We start from the raw sequence: 25,172 nt of genomic DNA, 5'->3' as shown, positions 1-25,172 counted from the left end.
AAAAGAGCAGAAAAACAAAGCAAATATGGGATGAGGTAGGTAGTTGGTTGGATGGGCTATTTACAGATGGTCTGTGTACAGCTGCAGCGATCAGTAAGCTGCTCTGACAGCTGATGCTTAAAGTTATTGAGGGAGATATAATTCTCTAACTTCAGTGATTTTTGCAATTCGTTCCAGTCATTGGCAGCAGAGAACTGGAAGGAAAGGCGGCCAAAGGAAGTGTTTGCTTTGGGGATGACCAGTGAAATATACCTGCTGGAGCACGTGCTACGGGTAGGTGTTGCTATGGTGACCAGTGAGCTGAGATAAGGCGGAGCTTTACCTAGCAAAGACTTATAGATGACCTGGAGCCAGTGGGTTTGGCGACGAATATGTAGCGAGGACCAGCCAACGAGAGCATACAGGTCACAGTGGTGGGTAGTATGTAGGGCTTTGGTGACAAAACGGATTGCACTGTGATAGACTGCATCCAATTTGCTGAGTAGAGTGTTGGAGGCTATTTTGTAAATGACATCGCCGAAGTCAAGGATTGGTAGGATTGTCAGTTTTATGAGGGTATGTTTGGCAGCATGAGTGAAGGATGCTTTGTTGCGAAATAGGAAGCCGATTCTACATTTAATTTTGGATTGGAGATGCTTAATAGGAGTCTGGAAGGAGAGTTTACAGTCTAGCCAGACACTTAGAATATGTGGACAACAATAAATACCTAAGTCAGAACCGTCCAGAGTAGTGATGATAGTCGGGCAGGTGGATGCGGGCATCGACCGGTTGAAGAGCGTGCATTTCGTTTTACTAGCATTTTAAGAGTAGTTCGAGGCCACGGAAGGAGTGTTGTATGGCATTGAAGCTCGTCTGGAGGTTTGTTAACACAGTGTCCAAAGAAGGGCCAGATGTATACAGAATGGTGTCGTCTGCGTAGAGGTGGATCAGAGAATCACTCGCAGCAAGAGCGACATCATTGATGTATACAGAGAAAAGTGTCGGCCCAAGAATTGAACCCTGTGGCACCCCCATAGAGACTACCAGAATTCCGGACAACAGGCCCTCCGATTTGACACACTGAACTCTATCTGGGAAGTAGTTAGTGAACCAGGCGAGGCAGTCATTAGAGAAACCAAGGCTGTTGAGTCTGCCGATAAAAATACGGTGATTGACAGAGTTGAAAGCCTTGGCCAGGTCGATGAAGACAGCTGCACAGTACTGTCTTTTATCGATGGTGGTTATGATATTGTTTAGGACCTTGAGCGTGGCTGAGGTGCACCCGTGACCAGCTCGGAAACCAGATTGCATAGCGGAGAAAGTAAGTGTTATGTTAATAAAAACATTGCTTACATAACTTATAGCAGCAATTTAGCTTACGCTGGAACAGTATTAGCTTACGCTGGCTGAACTCGTTCTGTGGTCTATTGTGCAACAACTACAACTTCAGGGCAGTTGCAGCGAGCCAGGCCCTCTTCTCTCTCTCCCTTTGAAGATCAGATGTTATTATAGGTTAGTAACGGGTATTTCTCTGGATGTATAGAACAATCTCCAGGCAACGCTCCGTCATGCACCACAGGTACCCTGGCCTGTTGTTAAGGATTAATATCAGGGAACACGAACTTACTACGGAAGCCCTGCAGGTTCATCTACAACTAACACGAAACATATGTGTCCAAATCTTTTTCCAGGTAATGGAAATCATGAAGCAGTTTTCTGCTATAATCCCACTTGGTCTAGCTTTTGTGTTATTTGTTTGTGTCTTTGAAAGACATTGGTATGGTTTGTGTAACATTAACAAAAATATGCTGCATAGCAGAGGCAGAGTGTGAAATTCTGAAAGACAAGCTTGGCTAGCATCTTGGGCTGACCCCAATTTGTCGACTGGTCGATAGGCTGTTGGTCGACCAAGATTTTTTAAACAAATATATTTAAAAAAATTATGGCACGCGCGAGACACATGTCTGATTTCATGCCTGTCTAGGTGGACAAATCCATTAACATCACCAGTGGTACATTTACCATTAATTCCCATCATTTCTAATCTACAATGTTTGTTTTGTTATGGTGATTTCTGTTAATGCATTCAATATACAGTGCATTCGGAAAGTATTTAGACCCCTTGACTTTTTACACATTTTGTCACGTTACAGGCTTATTCTAAAATAAATTATCTTTTTTTTTGCCTCATTAATCTACACACAATACCCCATAATGACAAATCAAAACAGGTTTTTAGAAATTTTGGCAAATATATAAAAATAAAAAACGGAAATATCACATTCAGATAATTTACTCAGTACTTTGTTGAAGCACCTTTGGCAGCGATAACAGCCTTGTGTCTTCTTGGTTATGACGCTACAAGCTTGGCACACCTGTATTTGGGGAGTTTCTCCCATTTTTCTCTGCTGGTCCTCTCAAGCTCTGTCAGGTTGGATGGGGAGCGTCACTGAACAGATATTTTCAGGTCTCTCCAGAAGTCTCTCCAGAGATGTTTGATCAGGTTCAAGTCTGGCCACTCAAGGACATTCAGAGACTTGTCCAGAAGCCACTCCTGCATTGTCTTTTTTACACCTACCTATATAGACATACATACTTTTTTAAAGAATATACCTTTAATTATTATTCCCCTCAAACCCTACCACCAATCCCCCAATTGGAGTAAACTAATAAACACATTTCACAGATCCCGTATGCCCTACATTGTTTATCTTGTTATTAGTCCCACCCTTCAGTTCCACTCAACCCTTCCCATCTATCCTCCAACATCATCCATTTCGGAATTTTATTTGCCATATATTTTTCAACTGTGCTGTGATGCTTCACAAAAGATTTGAACCTTCCTATTCTCATAGCTTCTACAGATTGTAAATTAAAAATAAACATGTTTGCTAAAATAATTATTATATTATTGATTGATTGACTATGGCTTTTCAAATCCCCCAGTATTGCTATCTGTAGCGTTAGTTCTAGGCAAATGTTGCAATTCTTAAGCCATTCCTGGACCTGTGACCAAAAATGAGCTACATATGGACAATACCAAAATAAATGATCTAATGACTCTGTCTCCTCACAGCAGAATCTGCAGAGCTGGGAAGATTGTATCCCCCATATATATAACATTCTATTAGTTGCAAGAATTTTGTACAGTAATTTAAATGGAAAAATTTGAAGTTTTGAATCCGGTGTTGTTTTGCGTATCAATTCATAAACCAGGTGTGCCATGGAATGGGTACATCGAAAATCTCTTCCCAACTATTTTGCAATTTATATGGCACAGCTGTCAGTTTTTTGGTCCTTAAATGAAATTGGTATATGTTTTTATTTATCACACTTTTCTTTAACCATTTATGTTCTTTAATACAGGGCCGACATACAAGTTCCTTACTTTTTTCCCCTTATACTTGCCTCTTCCATTTTTGTGGTAATGCTGCAATTAATTGGTTGTAATTTTGGGTAGAGCAGACATTTCCATATGTCTGTGTTAGCTGCATGTGTGACATTACTCCACCAGTCCTATTTATGATATCATTCACAAAAATTATACCTTTAAAAAAAAAATCTTCGATAAATACAGTTTTTTTAATCAATTACTATATTTGAATTTAACCACAATATTTGTTGTACTATTTGTTCCGTCCTTTCAGGTGGATTAAACTGAAATTGCAACCAACTTTCTAAGGCTTGTTTAAAAAAATAAGGATATTTTGGAGATTTTTTCTTTTTCAAACAACCGAAAGTGAGCAGGTGTAATCTGAATAAAGGGAAAAAGGCCCTTCTTGAACATAGGATGAGACATTCGTACCAATTTACTAGAGAACCAGTTTGGATTTAAGTATAACTTTTGTATGACTGATGCCTTTAGTGAGAGGTCTAATGCTTTAATATTTAATAATTTCTGCCCTCCGAATTCATATTCGTTATATAAATAGGCCCTTTTAATTTTATCTGGCTTGCCGTTCCAAATAAAATTGAATATTTTTTGTTCATATCATTTAAAAAGCAGGTCACTAGGTGTAGGCAAAACCACAAGCAAATAGGTAAACTGTGATATGACTAAAGAGTTAATCAGGGTGATTTTCCCACAAATAGACTGGTATTTTCCTTTCCATGGTAGCAAGATCTTATCTATTTTTGCTAACTTTCTATAAAAATTTATTGGAGTGAGATCATTTCTTTCTTTTGGGATTTGTATACCGAGTATGTCCACATCTCCGTCAGACCATTTAATTGGTAAACTACATGGCAATGTAAAATGTGTATTTTTTAGTGATCCAATACGTAATATGGTACATTTGTCATAATTTGGTTTTAATCCAGAGAGGACTTGTCCCAAAGTGACTCCTGCCTTGTCTTGGCTGTGTGCTTAGGGACGGTGTCCTGTTGGAAGGTGAACCTTCGCCCCCATCTTAGTTCCTGAGCACTCTGGAGCAGGTTTTCATCAAGGATATCTCTGTCCTTTTCTCCGTTCATCTTTCTCTCAATCCTGACTAGTCTCCCAGTCCCTGCCACTGAAAAACATCCCCTCAGCATGTTGCTGCCACCACCATGCTTCACCGTAGGGATGGTGCCAGGTTTCCTCCAGATGTGACAGTTGGCATTCAGGCCAAAGAGTTCAATCTTGGTTTCATCAGACCAGAGAATGTTGTTTCATGGTCTGCTAGTCCTTTAGGTGCTTTTTGGCAAACTCCAAGCGTGCTGTTATGTGCCTTTTACTGAGTGGCTTCCGTCTGGCCACTCTACCGTAAAGGCCTGATTGGTGGAGTGCTGCAGAGATGGTTGTCCTTCAGGAACATTATCCCATCTCCACAGAGGTACTCTAGAGCTCTGCCAGAGTGACTATCAGGTTCTTGTTCACCTCCCTGACCAAGGCCCTTCTCCCCCGATTGCTCATTTTGGCTGGGCGGACAGCTCTAGAAAGAGTCTTGGTGGTTCCAATCTTCTTCCATTTAAGAATGATGGAGGCCACTGTGTTCTTTGGGACCTTCAATGCTGTTTTTTGGTACCCTTCCCCAGATCTGTGCCTTAACACAATCCTGTCTTGGAACTCTAGGGACAATTCCTTCGACCTCATGGCTTGGTTTTTGCTCTGACATGCACTTTCAAATGTGGGACCTTATATAGACATGTGTGGACCTTTCCAAATCATACCCAAACTGAATTTACCACAGGTGGACTCCAGGTTGTAGAAACATCTCAAGGATGATCAATGGAAACAGGATGCACCTGAGCTCAATTTCGAGTCTTATAGCAAAGGGTCTGAATACTTCTGGAAATAAGGACTTTCTGTTTTTTATTGTAACATTTCTAAAAGTCGTTTTCATTATGGGGTATTGTGTGTAGATTGATGAGCATAATTTTTTATTTATTCAATTTTAGAGTAAGGCTGTAACATAACAAAATATTGAAAAGTCAAGGGGTCTGAATACTTTCCGAATGCACTGTATTATTATTACAGTCTTACCGTTGTCCGTGTAGGAGTTGACACGTTGTTTGCAGAGGGCACTACCTTTATTTCATTCCATTTACTATTTGTCAATTTATTCATTGTCTTTTGTTTGGAGAGCTCCTGTCAATCTTGAGTAAGGGCATGCACCTGATTACGCATATTGAAGTAGGACTAATCTACCTGGCTTGCGAGCAAATGTAGGCCTAAAAGTATGCCCAGTTGGGGATCTGATACTACTTCTGATTGTCTTAACTAACAATCACTGTGGAAATTCTCAAAGTATTTTTTTCTTTGCATCAAACAGCAAGTAAACAAAAAATGTCATGTTCTGATCTGGTGGAAACGTCATAAATAGGCCTACCTGATTTACTTCTTATCCCTTGCGCAAAATAGCCTACAGCTGTGTCTGTCTGCCCGGAGCTCACTGGCTCAGGAAACTCTGAGGACCCAGAATATTCTATACAATGTTGCAAGTTTGCGAGCACTGCTTAGGTCTGGACCAAGTTAATACAAAAATTGATACAATTTTTCAAGTTCCTTGCAGACGTAGCCAATGTGATTTATAGGATATTTTCATCAGGATATTTTCTACCTGCGGGCTGCAATTTGTTGGCTTAATGTTGGCTATTTTACATATTGGCAATGGCAATAGAAGTTACTTGTAGATTGATATAATTTCATTTAGAATTTTGATTTAACCACATGACATTTGATTTTGAGATATGAAATGAAATGAAACTGTTCCACAAAAATGTGCATGTAAAAATCATAACTGGCACGCAGATCAGTAGAAATGTTAGGATAACTTGGCATTCCAAATGGAAAAGGTTGCAGACAGCTGGTGTAGCCTATTACCAGAAACTTCAGGAGCTTAACTGGGCAGCGGAAGGAAAAGGGTCAGGAACAGTTTTTCTTCTTCTTCTGGTTAGGCCGTATTGATCTCTGGCTCCCTCTTTAGTAATTTGAGTCTTCATTTTTCATTGCAGTGCTTAAAGCATCAGACAAGCTCAGTAGCCTACATATAGTTGATTTTATTCAAACATAGGGTGTGTCTATATATGGAAAAATACAGGTTTGAAAATGTCTACCAATCGATTGGTCGAAACAGACAACTCTCGGTCGACCAAGATTTTTTTTTGTCTGTGACAGCCCTACTAGCATCTCTCCTTACAGCTTTTTTGACAGTCAGTTGATGTCCAGATGCTTTACAGGTCAGAGTTCAAGCTCTGTCTCTGGGAGTCAGTATGTATAGGGCTGTGTGTGTCCATCCGATGAACGGAGCAAAGGACAGAGATATCCTTGATGAAAACCTGCTCTTTCTGTATGCAAGACTGGACTGTGAGGACTTAGGGCATCAGGATGAGATCAACGTGTATAATTAGAGATAGCTGATTATCCCTCTATCTTGTCTGTGTATCTGACTCCAACAGTAGCACAATTTATGGAGGAAAGAACTAGAAACTGTCCCAGGAACAGTGAGCATGACCTGCCCCATGATGGATGCCCCCTCACTCCTCCAGACTTATGCATGATGCTGGGAGGAGCTGACTCTGAGCTGCTTGTTGTCCATACCCCCTATTTGGATCCCCACTTCCTGTCCTGTCCTCTCCCCCTCTGGAATGGTGGGCTTTTTATTGGGTTTATGGGGTTTTGGAGCAGACCAAATGTACGGGTCGAGTTTCAGCGGTGCCAGAGAGAGCTAGCCAAGGCACACAAACAACAGTTCCCCCTCTCTACTTTTTTGTGAATGCCTTTAGACATGGATATGGTTGGAAAACCGCAGCCTTGCTGATTCTGCAGTTTGCCGCTACAGTCGCTCTCCTGGCCCATCCTATAGGGTTTTTCTACTTCAGGGAGCCACTTTTGTCTCTTTGCGGTTTCTTTTCCTTCGTCATTCTTAATCTCCCTTCTGTAGCCATGTTCAGCAGCTCACCGTACAGCACTCTGTCAGGCCTTTCTTCCTCCTTCTGACAAACTGTCCCTGCCTGGTCCTGGCTACTGGCAGAGATTGAGATGTTCCTTGCTGGTGGTGATCACTTCACTGCTCAGTATATGGACAAGCTGATGATGTGTTTGGAATGAGTTCCATGTTAAATCAGCACCTGTTTAGTGAGTGAGGCCAACAGCAGCAGGCTGTCTGGTCCCTGTCTGACACTTGTGGCTGGGGGTCAGCATGTGGCTGGGTCTAAGGCCCTATTCCCACTATGAGAGAGGAAGTCGGAGGAGTGGAGTGGCAAAAGAGATTTCTACTTTTCAATTCACATTAAATCCTTACCTTTCATTGTGGCTGGCAATGTGACATTCTTGGTCCGGAGCTCATTTTGACCGTAAATATCCCAGTAGCTACTAGCCAGTAAGCACAAACTATTTAACACTCCGAGCAACTTTTTTTCAATAACATGTTGCAATATTGAATAATGCAACCAAACCATATTACACTCTTGAATAATGCAACAATCCACAAGCATGTGCAGACAATTAAAGTGTTTATTTTCTCATCCCTACACTTAAATTAGCTGACAATAGGCTATACAGCTCACTCCTGCTGGCTAGCTAGCTAACTAACAGCATGCTTCATGATCAAGTAATGTTAGCATATCAATAATACCCGGCCTCCCGGGTGGCGCAGTGGTCTATGGCACTGCATCGCAGTGCTAGCTGCGCCACCAGAGTCTCTGGGTTCGCGCCCAGGCTCTGTCGCAGCCGGCCGCAACCGGGAGGTCCGCGGGGCGACGCACAATTGGCATAGCGTCGTCCGAGTTAGGGAGGGTTTGGCCGGTAGGGATATCCTTGTCTCAGTATGTAAAAATGTAATAAAATGTATGCACTCTACTGTAAGTCGCTCTTGATAAGAGCGTCTGCTAAATGACTAAAATGTAAATGTAATAATGAACATTTACCTCTCCCATACCAATATTAAAGTACAGTAGCGTTATCATACAGTGTAATTCATATAATAATATAGGCTACACAGCTAGGTAACATTAGCTAGCAAGCTAGCTAAACAAAATCATTTTTGGGGACTGGGGATGAGGCTGGAGCTGAGGCTGGGGCTTTTACTCACTTTGAGGGTTCATGGGGGTTAAGCTGGGACTGGAACAGCGGCTTTGATGAGGGAAGGGTTAGAATGGGGCTGGTGCTCGAGCTGCAGCAGTGGCTTATAGTGGGGGTTGGGCAGGCAGGGCTATGGTCTGTGCAGTTGTGCTGGTGGTTTTAAAGGGAATTATAACTGGGAGTTTGACATCACAATGAAGGATTTGAGAGACAATCTATGTGAGTGACCGGCACCTACAGGACTGCAATTCAGTTTAAAGTCATATATATTCTTCCAAAAACAAATCAGTTTTTCATTTTTTCAGTGGGCACGGGTACAGTGTGTGACTTGAGACTCAATAATCAGATTGCCTCTTTAAACTCCCCCCTGCAGAACGTGACTTGAGGCTGATTGCTAAACAATAGTGGGGGGTGGATTATCATCTGAAGTAGACAGAAGGTGGACAAGATAATAATGAGAAGGAAGGTTTTTCCATTTACTCAGCTCCCATTTGAATGGTTGCTTCACAGATAAAAAGGACGCCCTAATGGATTGACAAGAGAGAATATTCTCCTCAATGATACAATAAAGAGGCTAGTTGCGACTAGTTCAGTCAGTGTTGCTGTTGTCTGAGTAAGGCCTAGTGTGTGTGGTGCATAGATGTTTTCATGCCCGGGTAGAGCTGGTTAGAGCCCACACCCTGTTTCACATGGGTATCACACTCGGCAGCACACTGAGATTCCAATGCATGGCAAGGACACACGCACATAGTCTCAGACCTGCTCTGTTCTCTCAAAACATATACCTGAAGTGAGGTCTGTGTCACAGTCACTCTGTGTTGTGTTGAAGGCAGGCAGCCTCATGCGCGTTTGTTTGTGTGTGTGGTTTTATGCATTGATCAAATACGATATAACAACTGATGCAAGTTCAAAGTGTGTTCATAGTACATGATGAAGTAATGCTAAAGAGGAAATAAGTATTGCAGTTGGAAAACTAATGCTACTGTCTCTTTAAAGGTTACCATTGCTCACTGCAGTGCAAAATTGTCTGTGTTGTATTTATTGGGCCATAACAGTTTCCCTGCCTGTCTGCCTGTGCATATCTATGGGTCTCTACTTGCCATGCAAAGTGATATGTTTGGGATGAATGGCAGGGCTTGTGCCAGCCAGGCCTGTTAGGCCTCTCTGTTCACTTTTCAATGGAGACACTTCCTGTTGCTGCTTTGAACAGAGCCTTGTCACACAGATCAGCTGACCCGGGATCAGAGTTTGCATTTAATTTGTGATGGACCGGCTCAATTCGGTCTTATGTAGCAAAATTTGAAATTGTGTTTTTTTACATTGGATAAAAGCAGAGACTCGGAACTAGAAAATGGTATATCATACACTACAGTTGAGGAAAAATAGGAAAGTATTTCTGCTTTGAAAGTTGATCAACTTGTAACCTCACTTTTGAGGAAATTGTCCTTGAATGTTTTGATACACCTACTGGAGAGCTCTTCTTTGTCTACACCCATTCAGATTCGTTCACACCCTCTTAAGCCTAAACCCCAAACCATCTCTTTAAGGATTCACATGAGGTACTAAACAACCAAAGATTTCAAGACTAAAGGCTGGTTTATACTACGGGTGTGTTCGTAAATTCAATCTGGAGTGCCAGAGTGTGCTCAGAGTTCGCTTTGAGCATTCATAATCTCAGAGCGTTGTCAGATTGTCCGTTCGTAAATTTAGAGCACACACTGGACGCTCTGGCCAAGGAGTAGGGTTGATCCGAGCGGTCTGACCTAACAACAACCAAGCTAACTGGCTAATGTTGGCTAGCTTACTAGCTACTTCCTGACATAAATGAGGGAACAGCTCATTTTACTCTAGCCGGTTAGGCTGTTTTTATGTTATTCAGAGCGTTGATGACTGCAACTGTGCTGCTGGCAACAATTTAATTACGCTTTTTTGCCAACGTTTACTGACACCGGCCATATTCAACGGGTGTTGAGTATTCGTAAATTCGTCCGTTATTCTGCGCTCTGGCACACTCAGACGAGAGAGCTCTGAAATCAGAGCGAATTTACCAACTACGTCTATCGACAGTTGTCGCAGTGACATCATGAACGTTCTATCAAAATAGTTACTTGCATAGTGGAGTCTTCTGCTGAGACATGTAGCTAGCTAGCTAAACAATGAGCCATAATACCAACTCATAACGTTACTACCCTGCATGAATCTTCTGGTAGCTAACCAACCAGGTTCAATGTTAGCTAGCTAGCTAACATTAGGCTATAACTAGCAATGCACATAGCTATGAGATATGAATAATATTACTACACAGATCATATACGTAACTCTAGCTAGCCAGCCAGCCATCCAGCTAATGTTAGCTAGCTAGCTAACAGCACGCTTTAACTTGAAATGAAAATGACTTTCTGACAAAATTAGAAACGTGTAATATCGGGAAATATAGTTAGCTAGATTCTTACCCGTATACATGTATGGACACTTCTCCCTCTGTCACGGATGCCATTGTTGCCTTAGTTTGAAGATGTAATTGGGAAACCGTGTTTTATACAACAGCCTTTTGTGTGTTCTCTTTTCGACTTCATCTGCATATTTGCAATCAAACGTCAGAATTTTCCCCATCTCCTGATTTCAAAACTCGGTCCTCCAGGAAGTAGAGCAACACTTTTTGCATTTCTGCTATGTGATATCTTTCAAAAAACAGAGTTAGAAATTATTACCTGCACATGTTATAGACAGACGCATGCTACATGGCAGACCAATCCGAACTCATCTCTCGGCATGCCCAACCTACTCATTATCTCAGCCAATCATGGCTAGCGGGAAGGTTCCTCGCCTTTTCTGTGGCTAAACCAACTAGGCTCATACTTTTAACAATTGTATTCGTATTTACAGATGGCATACAAGTTTGTTATTAAGGCACATGAAAGTTCACGTTCCAGAAGGCATTTGGATTAAAAAAAGAGAAGTTTACGTTCAAATGGATATCCTGTGAAGTAGTGACGCACGACATACGCCTAGTTTCCTGAAACTAGTCACATTTACATGCAACTGGCTTAGATGATTTATGTTGATAATTTTGTATGTAGAGATTTTATAATATACAGTCATGGCCAAAAGTTTTGAGAATGACACAAATATTAATTTTCATGAAGTCTGCCTCCTCAGTTTGTATGATGGCAATTTGCATATACTCCAGAATGTTATGAGGAGTGATCAGATGAATTGCAGTTAATTGCAAAGTCCCTCTTTGCCATGCAAATGAACTGAATCCCCAAAAAACATTTCCACTGCATTTCAGACTTGCCACAAAAGGACCAGCTGACATCATGCCAGTGATTCTCTCGTTAACACAGGTGTGAGTGTTGACGAGGACAAGGCTGGAGATCACTCTGTCATGCTGATTGAGTTCGAATAACAGACTGGAAGCTTCAAAAGGAGGGTGGTGTTTGGAATCATTGTTCTTCCTCTGTCAAACATGGTTACCTTCAAGGAAACATGTGCTGTCATCATTGCTTTGCACAAAAAGGGCTTCACAGGCAAGAATTGCACCTAAAGTAAGATTGCACCTAAATCAACCATTTATTGGATCATCAAGAACTTCAAGGAGAGCGGTTCAATTGTTGTGAAGAAGACTTCAGGGCGCCCAAGAAAGTCCAGCAAGCGCCAGGACCATCTCCTAAAGTTGATTCAGCTGCGGGATCGGGGCACCACCAGTACAGAGCTTGCTCAGGAATGGCAGCAGGCAGGTGTGAGTGCATCTGCACGCACAGAGAGTCGAAGACTTTTGGAGGATGGCCTGGTGTCAAGAAGGGCAGCAAAGAAGCCACTTCTCTCCAGGAAAAACATCAGGGACATACTGATATTCTGCAAAAGGTACAGGGATTGGACTGCTGAGGACTGGGGTCAGGTCATTTTCTCTGATGAATCCTCTTTCCGATTGTTTGGGGCATCCGGAAAAAAGCTTGTCCGGGGAAGACAAGGTGAGCGCCACCATCAGTCCTATGTCATGCCAACAATAAAGCATCCTGAGAACATTCATTTGTGGGGTTGCTTCTCAGTTAAGGGAGAGGGCTCACTCACATTTTTGCCTAAGAACACAGCCATGAATAAAGAATGGTACCAACACATCCTCTGAGAGCAACTTCTCCCAACCATCCAGGAACAGTTTGGTGACAAACAATGCTTTTTCCAGCATGATGGAGCACCTTGTCATAAGGGAAAAGTGATAACTAAGTGGCTCGGGGAACAAAACATCGATATTTTGGGTCCATGGCCAGGAAACTCCCCAGACCTTAATCCTATTGAGAACTTGTGGTCAATCCTCAAGAGGCAGGTGGACAAACAAAACCCACAAATTCTGACAAACTCCAAGCATTGATTATGCAAGAATGGGCTGCCATCAGTCAGGATGTGGCCCAGAAGTTAATTGACAGCATGCCAGGGCGGATTGCAGAGGTCTTGAAAAAGAAGGGGTACCACTGCAAATATTGACTCTTTGCATCAACTTCATATAATTGTCAATAAAAGCTTTTGACACGTATGAAATGCTTGTAATTATACTTCAGTATTCCATAGTAACATCTGACAAAAATATCTAAAGACACTGTTGCAGCAAACTTTGTGAAAATGAATATTTGTGTCATTCTCAAAACCTTTGGCCACGACTGTACATATGTAAAGTGCTCAGCTGATCAGAATCAAGGTCCACCACATCTTCACAGACATTTTTTCAACCTGTAGTCCATGAAAACAGCATAGAAATGCTAAAATATTTAGACCTTAATCATTCACAACAAAAGCCCAAACCTCAGGAATGGTCTCTCTGTCTGCAGTGTTCTACACAGACAAAGAAAGCAGCTAGATTCCGTAGTTTAGGGAAAAGAGAAAAAGGAAGAACAGGGTAGCCATTATAGGCCCAGGCAGCTACATTTCTGTAATGTGTCCTTAATGATGGTTATTAGGCCTGATTTTGTCTGTTAAATGCCTCGTCTGGACCCAAGGCTAGTGCTGCCGCAGCCCCACCGCCTTCCATGGTCTGACTTAGGCTGTTGGCCTGTTGTGTGGAGCTGACACAGAGAAGTGGTAGTGTAAGACTATATAATTGCTGCTTACCTCATGCTGCCCTCTGCTTTGGGGTTTACTATATTTATTAACTCTGATGTTCTCCCTCTTCTCTCCACAGTGTCCAGTGTCATGAAACTAAATCCACAGCAAGCTCCGCTATATGTAAGTATGCCACTTTAATCCAAAATCGTATTTCTGTCTGTGGTGCATCTGGGAAATGGATTCAAACCATTAAAACCTATTATGGTTGTTCGAATACATGTTCTATAGATATTAAAGAGTTCTGTTTTGGTGACACGTAAATTAAATATTGACATTTTCATTAAAGGAACCTAAGAATTGAAGAGTGAAATGTATTCATAATATAGATGGTACATAGGATGTATGTGTAAATAACATTGGTTTGAGTTAGTGATGGAGTCTGTCTGTGCTATGTGACAGTCAGGGCCAGTGGGTCGGGTTATATGGCTGCCCTGGTTAATTGCATGTTGGTGTTTTGCTTGGGTTAGAGCATGTTTAATTACATTTACACAGTGCAAGTGGTGCCCAAGTTTCAGAAGGGTGGCTGGGCTCGAGACATAACACTGTTATTAGATTATGTGGGTTACTGTAACATACCTCTCGTTAAAGCTGGTTGTCCATGTTCAAATCAAAGTTGACTTGTCACGTGCGCTGAATACAACAAGTGTAGACCTTACAGTGAAATGCTTACTTACAGGCTCTAACCAATAGTGCAAAAAAGGTATTCGGTGAACAATAGTTAAGTAAAGAAATAAAAACAACAGTAAAAAGACAGTGAAAAATAACAGTAGCGAGGCTATATACAGTCGTGGCCAAAGGTTTTGAGAATGACACAAATATAAATTTTCATAAAGTCTGCTGCCTCAGTTTGTATGATGGCAATTGGCATATACTCCAGAATGTTATGAAGAGTGATCAGATGAATTGCAATTAACTGCAAATTCCCCCTTTGTCATGCAAATGAACTGAATCCCCAAAAAACATTTCCACTGCATTTCAGCCCTGCCACAAAATGACTAACTGACATCATGTCAGTGATTCTCTCGTTAACACAGGTGTGAGTGTTGACGAGGACAAGGCTGGAGATCACTCTGTCATGCTGATTGAGTTCGAATAACAGACTGGAAGCTTCAAAAGGAGGTTGGTGCTTGGAATCATTATTCTTCCTCTGTCAAACATGGTTACCTTCAAGGAAACACGTGCCGTCATCATTGCTTTGCACAAAAAGGGCTTCACAGGCAAGGATATCGCTGCCAGTAAGATTGCACCTAAATCAACCATTTATCGGATCATCAAGAACTTCAAGGAGAGCGGTTCAGTTGTGGTGAAGAAGGCTTCAGGGCGCCCAAGAAAGTCCAGCAAGCACCAGGACCATCTCCCAAAGTTGATTCAGCTGCGGGATCGGGGCACCACCAGTACAGAGCTTGCTCAGGAATGGCAGCAGGCAGGTGTGAGTGCATCTGCACGCACAGTGAGTCGAAGACTTTTGGAGGATGGCCTGGTGTCAAGAAGGGCAGCAATGAAGCCACTTCTCTCCAGGAAAAACATCAGGGACATACTGATATTCTGCAAATTGGACTGCTGAGGACTGGGGTAAAGTAATTTTCTCTGAATAAACTTTCCGATTGTGTGGGGCATCCGGAAAAAAGCTTGTCCAGAGAAGACAAGGTGAGCGCTACCATCAGTTCTGTGTCATGCCAACAATAAAGCATGCTGAGACCATTCATGTGTGGGGTTGCTTCTCAGCCAAGGGAGTGGGCTCACTCACAATTTTGCTTAAGAAAACAGCCATGAATAAAGAATGGTACCAACACATCCTCTGAGAGCAACTTCTCCCAACCATCCAGGAACAGTTTGTTGACAAACAATGCCTTTTCCAGCATGATGGAGCACCTTGCCATAAGGCAAAAGGGATAACTAAGTGGCTCGGGGAACAAAACTTATGATATTTTGGGTCCATCGCCAGGAAACTCCCCAGACCTTAATCCCATTGAGAACTTGTGGTCAATCCTCAAGAGGCGGGTGGACAAACAAAAACCCACAAATTCTGACAAACTCCAAGCATTGATTATGCAAGAATGGGCTGCCATCAGTCAGGATGTGGCCCAGAAGTTAATTGACAGCATGCCAGGGCGGATTGCAGAGGTCTTGAAAAAGAAGGGTCAACACTGCAAATATAGACTCTTTGCATTAACTTCATGTAATTGTCAATAAAAGCCGTTGACACTTATGAAATGCTTGTAATTATACTTCAGTATTCCATAGTAACATCTGACAAAAATATTTAAAGACACTGAAGCAGCAAACTTTGTGGAAATTAATATTTGTGTCATTCTCAAAACTTTTGGCTATGACTGTACAGTAGCGAGGCTATAAAAGTAGCGAGGCTACCATTTTTATGATTCTGCGTGCGGTTTGAAGGAAGTTGCTAAATATCGCTAGTGCAATTGCTAACCAGCGTTAGCACACTGAACGTTTATGGGTGTCTGCATGCGAACAGATAGCCATATCATTGTGCTACACTGGCTCGCAAAACTTCTTCCTTCATACTGGACACAGAGACATAAAAATGGTATCCACAAGTTCATCTGACTCCGGGGAAGTAGATAAAGAACCTCATTGCCAAAATCCTGAAGTATCCCTTCAAAATAAGGGCCTGGCTTCAAGTTGCCATTGGATCCCTAAGCAGAGCACTCAGCCTGGCCCATAGAGCGGAAGGAGGAAGAGAGGGGGAAGGAAGAGGTTGTTGCTGTGTGATGTGTGGCCCAGCGGTGTCTGATTTCAGTGAGCAGCCATATGAAGAAGGGGATCAGCTGGGCTAGGCTTGGGCTCTCCTCTCCTCCTGGCATGAGCATGCTCAGTTCTCAAACAGGAAAACCAGGGCCTTCAGATATATAATAGGAAATCCAGGGCCTTTAGACATATAGCAGGAGCCGGCGGAGGAAGCTGTGTCCAAGCAGCACTCTAGATGTGGTTTAGGATTATATATACAGTTGAAGTCGGAAGTTTACAAACACTTAGGTTGGATTAGGTTGGAGTCATTAAAACTCGTTTTTCAACCATTCCACAAATTTCTTGTTGACAAACTATAGTTTTGGTAAGTCGGTTTTTGGTAAGTCGGTTAGGACATCTACTTTGTGCAGGACACAAGTAATTTTCCCAACAATTGCTAACACATCACAATTCCAGTGGGTCATAGGTTTACATACACTAGGTTGACTGTGCCTTTAAACAGCTTGGAAAATTCCAGAAAATGATGTCATGGCTTTAGAAGCTTCTGATAGGCTAATTGACATAATTGGAGATGTACCTGTGGATGTATTTCAAGGCCTACCTTCAAACGCAGTGCCTCTTTGCTTGACATCATGGAACATCTAAATAAATCAGCCAAGACCTCAGAAAAAAAATGATAAACCTCTACAAGTCTGGTTCATCCTTTGGAGCAATTTCCAAACGCCTGAAGGTACCACGTTCATCCGTACAAACAATAGTACACAAGTATATACACAGTGGGACCACGCAGCCATCATACCGCTCAGGAAGGAGATGCGTTCTGTCTCCTAGAGATGAATGTACTTTGGTGCGAAAAGTGCAAATCAATCCCAGAACAACAGCAAAGGAAATTGTGAAGATGCTGGAGGAAACAGGTACAAAGTATGTATATCCACAGTAAAACGAGTCCTATATCGACATAACCTGAAAGGACACTCAGCAAGGAAGAAGCCACTGCTCCAAAACCGCCATAAAAATGCCAGACTACGGTTTGCAACTGCACATGTGGACAAAGATCGTACTTTTTGGAGAAATGTCCTCCGGTCTGCTGAAACAAGAATAGAACAGTTTGGCCATAATGACCATCGTTATGTTTGGAGGAATAAGTGGGAAGCTTGCAAGCCGAAGAACACCATCCCAACCGTGAAGCACAGGGGTGGCAGCATCATGTTGTGGGGGTGTTTTTCTGCAGGAGGGACTGGTGCACTTCACAAAATAGATGGCATCATGAGGATGGAAAATTATGTGGATATATTGAAGCAACATCTCAAGACATCAGTCAGGAAGTTAAAGCTTGGATCTTCCAAATGGACAATGACGTCAAGCATACTTCCAAAGTTGTGGCAAAATGGCGTAAGGACAACCAATTCAAGGTATTGGAGTGGCCATCACAAAGCCCTGACCTCAATCCCATAGAACATTTGTGGGTAGAACTGAAAAAGTGTGTGCGATCAAGGAGGCCTACAAACCTGACTATGTTACACCAGCTCTGTCAGGTTTGTAGGCCTCCTTGATTGCACACACTTTTTCACTTTTCCTTCCTGAGCGGTGTGATGGCTGCGTGGTCCCACGGTGTATATACTTGTGTACTATTGTCTGTCACCCAACTTATTGTGCGAAGCTTGTGGTATAGTGAAGACATTAAAACTATGAAATAACACATATGGAATCATATAATAACCAAAAAAGTGTTAAACAAATCTAATTTTTAAAAATGTAGAAAAACCCTAGAATGAGTAAGTGTGTCCAAACATTTGACTGGTACAGTACATACAAAATAAATATGGGGGATTGGAAATGATACAAATAATTACATTGATAGAAGCCATAATCTATTTGCAATATTAAATCTGATCTCCCCCCCCCCTCCCCCCTCCCCCCCAATGCCTTGGTGTATTGAGTTTGTTCTGATGGCAAAAGGGGGATGCAACTCAATATTTGGAAGGTGTTCCTAATGTTTTGTACATTCAGTGTATGTGTTGGTATCCTCATTAACAGAGAGGAAAGCAAACAGAACCTGATCATTCTGAGGATCCGATCCCAGCCTTGCTCTCCACCACAGATATTCTGCTTTCAGAAGCAAGATCAGCTATTACAACTCTGATCTAATACATTCATACATACAGTCCTTATTTGGCCACAGATTTGTGGCCAGCTGGATTACCTAATTTTGCGACACAGCATTTACTTTCAAACCTCTAAGGCTAAAGTACAGGATTCTGTCAGTGTGTTCAGTGTGCGGTGGCAGTGTGTGGTGGTTATAAAACATTCTCTAGGAGTACCTCTCCTACACATTGAGCCAGGCGTTGAACTAGACTAACAGCTGCAGAGCAATGTGACTGAGATGTGCTGCAGTACTTGTGTATGTGGTCACTATTGGTTGCTTATTCCTGCCATGTGTCTGCTGTTTCTAGACCATTACGTGACGTTTGTCAACTTTTTATTCTAAATATTGAACAGAGAAGTGAACTCAAGTAATAACTCTGTTCTATAAGGAACACATAAGTTAAGTGATGTGTGAAGAGTTGATACACTTTGAAACACATGACTGTTTTGCCTCTGGTGCCCCACCCATAGAGGAGGGAGGAAGTAACTAGGCTACATTTGGAGAAGTTCATTCCATTTCTCTGTTTCTCTCTTTCTTCATCTCTCCTTGGCTCCTCACCTTCGACAATGAGACTGTACGCTCAGAGTTAGCCCCCTGGTGTAAGGTGCTGGCTGTGGTGAGGTGTGAGTAGAAAGGTCAGGAATGTAACAGGGCCGGAGCAAACCTCACCATGCCAGCCACTCGTGACAGTACTCATTCACATATGCAGTGTGGCTGTGCTGTGGCTGGCACATGCTGGTGTACGCATAGGGAGAGACATTTCAACTAGGGATCCTCATCCTGCACATAGCACAAGCACTCAAAAAAGCTAATTATTTTTCCAATATTGTGTGTTTGAACTTGTTTCTGACAGTAGAGGTTTAGGCTCTGTGTGATTTTAGGCCTACAGGGACCAGCTCTGGTCATGGCCTTGGTGCTAAATGAGTCAGAGTAGTGGAGCAGTGTGGATAATTCAATCACATGTCCTGCACTATTGATTTGATGTAATTGTTGCAGCCAGGCTAAGAACAAATGTAGGAACAGAGTACAGAGTCTGTGTCCTGATTCCAGTTCTTGTATTATGCCTTGGAGAGTGTACTTTATGTCCTTAACGAGGGCCCTTGGAGTCATACAGCAGTCTCTGAATGAAGAGGAGGATACAGGACACACACGTTAAGGCACACACACACTCTGGGCCCGAAAGCCACCCTGTCTTTGGTGTGAGGAGTTTCAAAGTCAGTCTGTCATTAGAAGAGCATCAGTAGGGTGCAGGCAGCCAGGAAGGAGCTCCTCCTTGGACTGTCTCTCTCTGGGGTTATTTCCAGTGAGCAATTAGGCCTACTTCTGATGTAGATATTTGGAACAGCATCACAAACAACCCAAGAATGCCTAAGAGCATACAATAAGAAGGCAAGGCAACCCACTCAGGACCCAAGGGCAGAGAAGTGGAATAGTTGGAACCAGGGCAAGGTAATATAGGGAAATTGTTTGATTAATTAGAATGTATGTTTTTGCGGGATATTCCAAATGCCTATATCACAAGAATCACGCTTTTGCTTTATAGATGTTTTTATGAGCATTTATATCCTCTTGTTTTCATGTTGTCTTTTTGGTTTGGTCTCCTTCGCTCTTTCTGTGGTGTGCGCACCTGCACATTTACATCAGAGATCTGAATATAATGACGAGCTGCTCATGTCTCCACCCTAACAATGGGAGTTGTTGTCTTAAAGGCGGGAAGGAAGGCGACAATCTTAGGTCCAAAATATGCCCGTAGAAACGTATTGGGCTTATTTTGGAAAGATTTTGGCGAGAGTGAAACTTCTCGCTTCACCTTTTTTTCTCTGTTCACACACACACCAAGCCTCTCCCCCTGCTACTCACAACGACAAAGATGAGAGATCACTTCTTCTTCCCTAACAAGCGGTTTCAACTCGCTATTTGCATTTGAGGTTTGATCTAACAGAATCGGTCTAATGGATACTGAAACACATTGAGACATTATTTTACTGTAATAGAGAAGTTAAACCTTTATAACGATACCTTATTTATGTCTCAACTTCTCAAATTGCGTGCAGAGAAGACACTAAAATGAGTGTCAATGAACATTGATTCTGGAAAATGTATGCTCAGTTTGTTGCGCGCAGTACCATGTACCGCTAGCAGAATTTTAGCCAAATGCTGTTATACTAGCTGTCTAGTCTGTGTTTTATAAATGTGCAAATAGCATAAAACACAATTATATAAGGAATTGGCAACTCGTTCTCATTAGGAGAAGTAAGGTAGGACACTTGATTTCAGCATGTGAACAAAGGGGACAGACTAGCGTGTTGTTCAAACAGTTGGAGACGGACAGAATGGTGTGTTCATAACTGTTCTGCCTTGAGATATTAAGATTAGCTGGCTACTCACTAGCATGTGGGCTTGTGCTTGAGAGATTGTGTTCATTTTCTATAATGCCTGCTACAAGAAGTTGGTCATTGTCAGTGAATGTGGATTATGCATGGTTCAGGTTAAATTTCTAACAAAAAGGGTATTTTCATAGACAGACTTGAAAGCCAGTTGTTTGAACTGCAGTGTATTTTACCTTTAATTATACAACAAAGCTTATTTAGTGCTTTACGAAAGAATTCAGACCCCTTTCCTTTTCCACATTTTGTTATATTACCTTATATTACCTTACCTTATTACCTATATTACCTATTACCTTAGCCTTATTCTAAAATTGATTAAATAAAAATGTTACTCATCAATCAACACACAATACCCCATAATGACAAAGCGAAAACACGTTTTTTTTAGATAATTTTTTGCAAATGTATTAAGAATAAGTATTCAGACCCTTTGCTATGAGACTCGAAATTGAGCTCAGGTGCATCCTGTTTCCATTGATCATCCTTGAGATGTTTCTACAACTTGATTGGAGTCCACCTGTGGTAAATTCAATTGATTGGACATGATTTGTAAAGGCGCACACTGGTCTATATAAGGTCCCACATTTGAGAGTGCATGTCAGAGCAAAAACCAAGCCATGAGGTCGAAGGAATTGTCCGTAGAGCTCCGAGACAGGATTGTGTCAAGGCACAGATCTGGGGAAGGGTACCAAAAAATGTCTGCAGCATTGAAGGTCCCCAAGAACACAGTGGCCTCCATCATTCTTAAATGGAAGAAGTTTGGAACCACAAAGACTCTTTCTAGAGCTGGCCGCCCGGCCAAACTGAGCAATCGGGGGAGAAGGGCCTTGGTCAGGGAGGTGACCAAGAACCTGTTGGTCCCTCTGACAGAGCTCTAGAGTTCTTCTGTGGAGATGGGAGAACCTTCCAGAAGGACAACCATCTCTGCAGCACTCCACCATCAGGCATTTATTGTAGAGTGGCCAGACAGAAGCCACTCCTCAGTAAAAGTCACATGACAGCACACTTGGAGTTTGTCAAAGGGTACTTAAAGGACTCATACCATAAGAAACAACATTCTTTGGTCTGATAAAACCAAGATTGAACTCTTTGGCCTGAGTGCCAAGCGTCACATCTGGAGGAAACCTGGCGCCATCCCTACGGTGAAGCATGGTGGTGGCAGCATCATGCTGTGGGGATGTTTTTCAGTGGCAGGGACTGGTAGACTAGTCAGGATTGAGAGAAAGATGAACGGAGAAAAGTACAGAGAGATCCTTGATGAAAACCTGCTCCAGAGCGCTCAGGACCTCAGACTGGGCGAAGGATCACCTTCCAACAGGACAACGACCCTAAACACAGCCAAAACGATGCAGGAGTGACTTCGGGACAAGTCAAGTCAGAACCGTCCAGAGTAGCCAGGTGGAAAGCATGGCCAGCCGTAGATAAATGCAGGTTTGCCAAGCTTGTAGTGACATACCCAAGAAGATTTGAGGAATTAATCGCTGCCCAAGGTGCTTAAACAAAGCACTGAGTAAAGGGTCTGAATGTAAATGTCATATTTCATTTTTTTATTTTTAAGACATTTGTATACATGTCTAAAAAACATTTTTTTGCTTTGTCATCATGGGGCATTGTGTGTAGATTGATGAGGGGGAAAAAACGATTTAATCCATTTTAGAATAAGGCTGTAACATAACAAAATGTGGAAAAAGTCAAGGGGTCTGAATTATTTTCGAATGCACTGTATTTAGTTTAGTTTATTAATTTGACCATTTAAAAAAAACAAGCACACATACAACTTAAAAGCCATACATACACATGAATAAAATCATCGAGGATAACACACAAAGTCTGGGACTTATTTCCATTGTGGTCCTCTTGACACAAGATGGCAAGACAAGATCGAACACAGTATGGCAGTGAAATAATAAACCATAAACATAGAAGAAGAACATCTTTCTCATCATTCCAGTTACATCAAACATATTTTTACTTGATTTTTTAAAAGCTGTCCAGAGAGGACGTTGTTTTTATAGGCAGAGGCAACTCATTCCATTCTGAGGCTCCAGTATACAAGAAAGTACCTTTCCCAGCATTACTCCTGAACCTGTATAAGCACACATCAGCAACACCTGATCTGGTGCTGTGATTGTGTGCATCCCGAACACGGGGAAAGTAATCAGTTAGATATCTGGGCGCAGGACCATAAATACTCCTGTAAACCAAATTTAGTCTAATCTGGGACACCCTAGCCTCAACAGGCAGCCAGTTTAGTTCCTTAAAGCAGCTCCTGCCTATGTGATTACGTGGACTCACCTTCAATACTACCCTGATCAGCTTATTCTGGAGCTTCCCCTTCATAAGTTTAGATAAGCCCCCAAACCAGGAAGTACTCGTGAATCCTGAATCTCCCATAAATTTGACAAAAATCGAGATGATTTTTAGGCCTAAAACCTTAGGGCATTGAATTTCCAACATCTGGTAGTCATGTAGTGCTACATACCCTACATGATTTGGAACAAAGAATCACATTTTAAATATATACAAAATATATTTCACAATCTTATACCCCTGCAGGGTTGTCTTTTGTCTCATTGTTTAGTTCTCTTTTTTCTCTTTGTTTCTTTCTGATTCAACACCTGTTGTCCATATTGGGCTTTCACAGTCTGAAAGTGGCCCAAGGCCCAGTTGCATGCTCATTCTCATGCTCTTGGACGGCAATGCATTATACTTATTCTGACTCTTTTGCAGTGATTCCTTTCTTTTTTCAGACTATTCTCTTTGGTGTTTTAAGCCTTTTGTCATTGCTGAGGAGCACTTCATGATTTTACTTTGTATTGGTTGGATTTGTTTTAGACTCTTGACAATTTGTACTTTTGATTGCTTGAAAGAAACGTTTGTCCTCCGATGCGCTCAGATTGCCTTCATATTGCAGATGACAGGCCTAAAACCTTTTGCAAACAAGTAATTCTGTCTGCTCAAAATATTAAATAGCTTTTTGTCACCGAATTTTGTCATTTGACCCAAGTCTCAAACCTGTCTAACTCCCTGGCAACATTTACATAAGTGGAAAAACTTTTAACAGTTTTAAATGAAAAAAAATGATTTGTTCTTTCACATCATACACAACTATAATGTGCTCCAGAATTTACAAATGGAAGACCCTGTTCTCAGTGACTACAGTCTCCAGTAACCCAACCTGCCAGCCATCTCTCTGCTATCCTAAGGCCATATAGCCTAGCAGGGTAGTACACATCAACAGGTGGAGGAGGTGTCCTCAACATCAATGAGAGCTGAGTCTAAAGCTTACTACAAGCTCTATGCAGATGCAAGATTCTGAGTGTTTTTCTTCACAAAGGGGCGGCTCCTTGTAATATGCTCTGGCATTCAACATACTTTTTACTGCCTGAAAATTGAGAAGCTCCATATCATTCCTTCCGCAGCCGTGGGGGTAATGTTGTCACTTGGTTCCTTGATCTAATCTATTGGCTATATAGGACATTCATCAAAGTAGCCTATTTTGCATTGATAACCAAATATAATCTCAGCGACTATTCAAATAGTTAACCAAACAACAAGTTATTTTGTTTAGAAGTAATAACTTGTGGTTACAGGCTATTGGTAGATCCTGCTGTAGCCATCTAGCTAGCCATGTGCTTTTTTTTCTCCGGGACCAAAACATAATGATACTCTATTTTTAGCTGATATTGGAATGAATACACAAGCAGCATATCAAACTGGGATAATGTTTTAGGTTACACTCGCAGGTATAAGAATATTTCCCAGGTCATGTTTTTTTAATTATAAATTGGATTATTTCACATGGAGATGTGGGGATCTAAAAAGGCTGCCAGCTAGCTACTACTAGCAAGGGAAGGCGACTCTTCCTATTGCCCCCTTGTGTGTGGTAATGGGACCGGCGAGGATATCATGTTACCAAAAGGTGTCCGCTGCAAAAGGTGTCCGCACGCATGTAGTTAAGTTTCACTATATTGGATCACTCCAATATATTGGTATCACTCCGCGGCGGAGGGATACATCCGAGGTGAGGATTTACAGGTTTACTCCCATGTACACCTGTGTCACAGCTGGGGCCCGCCCCCATATATAGACCCCGTGGCCGCGACACACGTTCTCTTTCATTTTCTCGGCGGACATCCGTATGGTTTGAGGTACAAACTTTCTGAAGTTTGCTTGGTAAGTCACTGGTAAGTGTAATATCTTGCGTGGAAGTATACTCACTGGCTGTTTGCAGCCTGGGGTTGCTGGCCCTTCCTCTTGAGTGCTCCACTCACTGCACGCGGTTGATCTGTATCTTCCGCCTGTGGTTTGTTATACTTGTGTTTCATTAGCGTTACACTAC

At 42.0% G+C, this 25,172-nt stretch overlaps 1 protein-coding gene across 6 annotated transcripts in view; it reads left to right on the top strand.

Annotated features, from left to right (window-relative positions):
* LOC129867204 (A-kinase anchor protein 13-like) overlaps positions 1 to 25,172 on the top strand; it is a 152,273-nt gene that overhangs the window by 34,650 nt on the left and 92,451 nt on the right. For all 6 annotated transcript variants that reach the window (XM_055940451.1, XM_055940450.1, XM_055940447.1 and 3 more), the window contains exon 2: positions 13,659 to 13,702. In XM_055940451.1, the coding sequence (XP_055796426.1) occupies positions 13,670 to 13,702 (33 nt within the window). In that variant the 5' untranslated portion in view covers positions 13,659 to 13,669. The remainder of the gene's footprint in view (positions 1 to 13,658; positions 13,703 to 25,172) is intronic.

This window comes from Salvelinus fontinalis, chromosome 12, assembly GCF_029448725.1.
Source record: "Salvelinus fontinalis isolate EN_2023a chromosome 12, ASM2944872v1, whole genome shotgun sequence".
NCBI lineage: Eukaryota > Metazoa > Chordata > Actinopteri > Salmoniformes > Salmonidae > Salvelinus > Salvelinus fontinalis.
The sequence above is the reverse complement of the archived record's forward strand: the minus strand, read 5'-3'. Positions and strand labels throughout refer to the sequence as shown.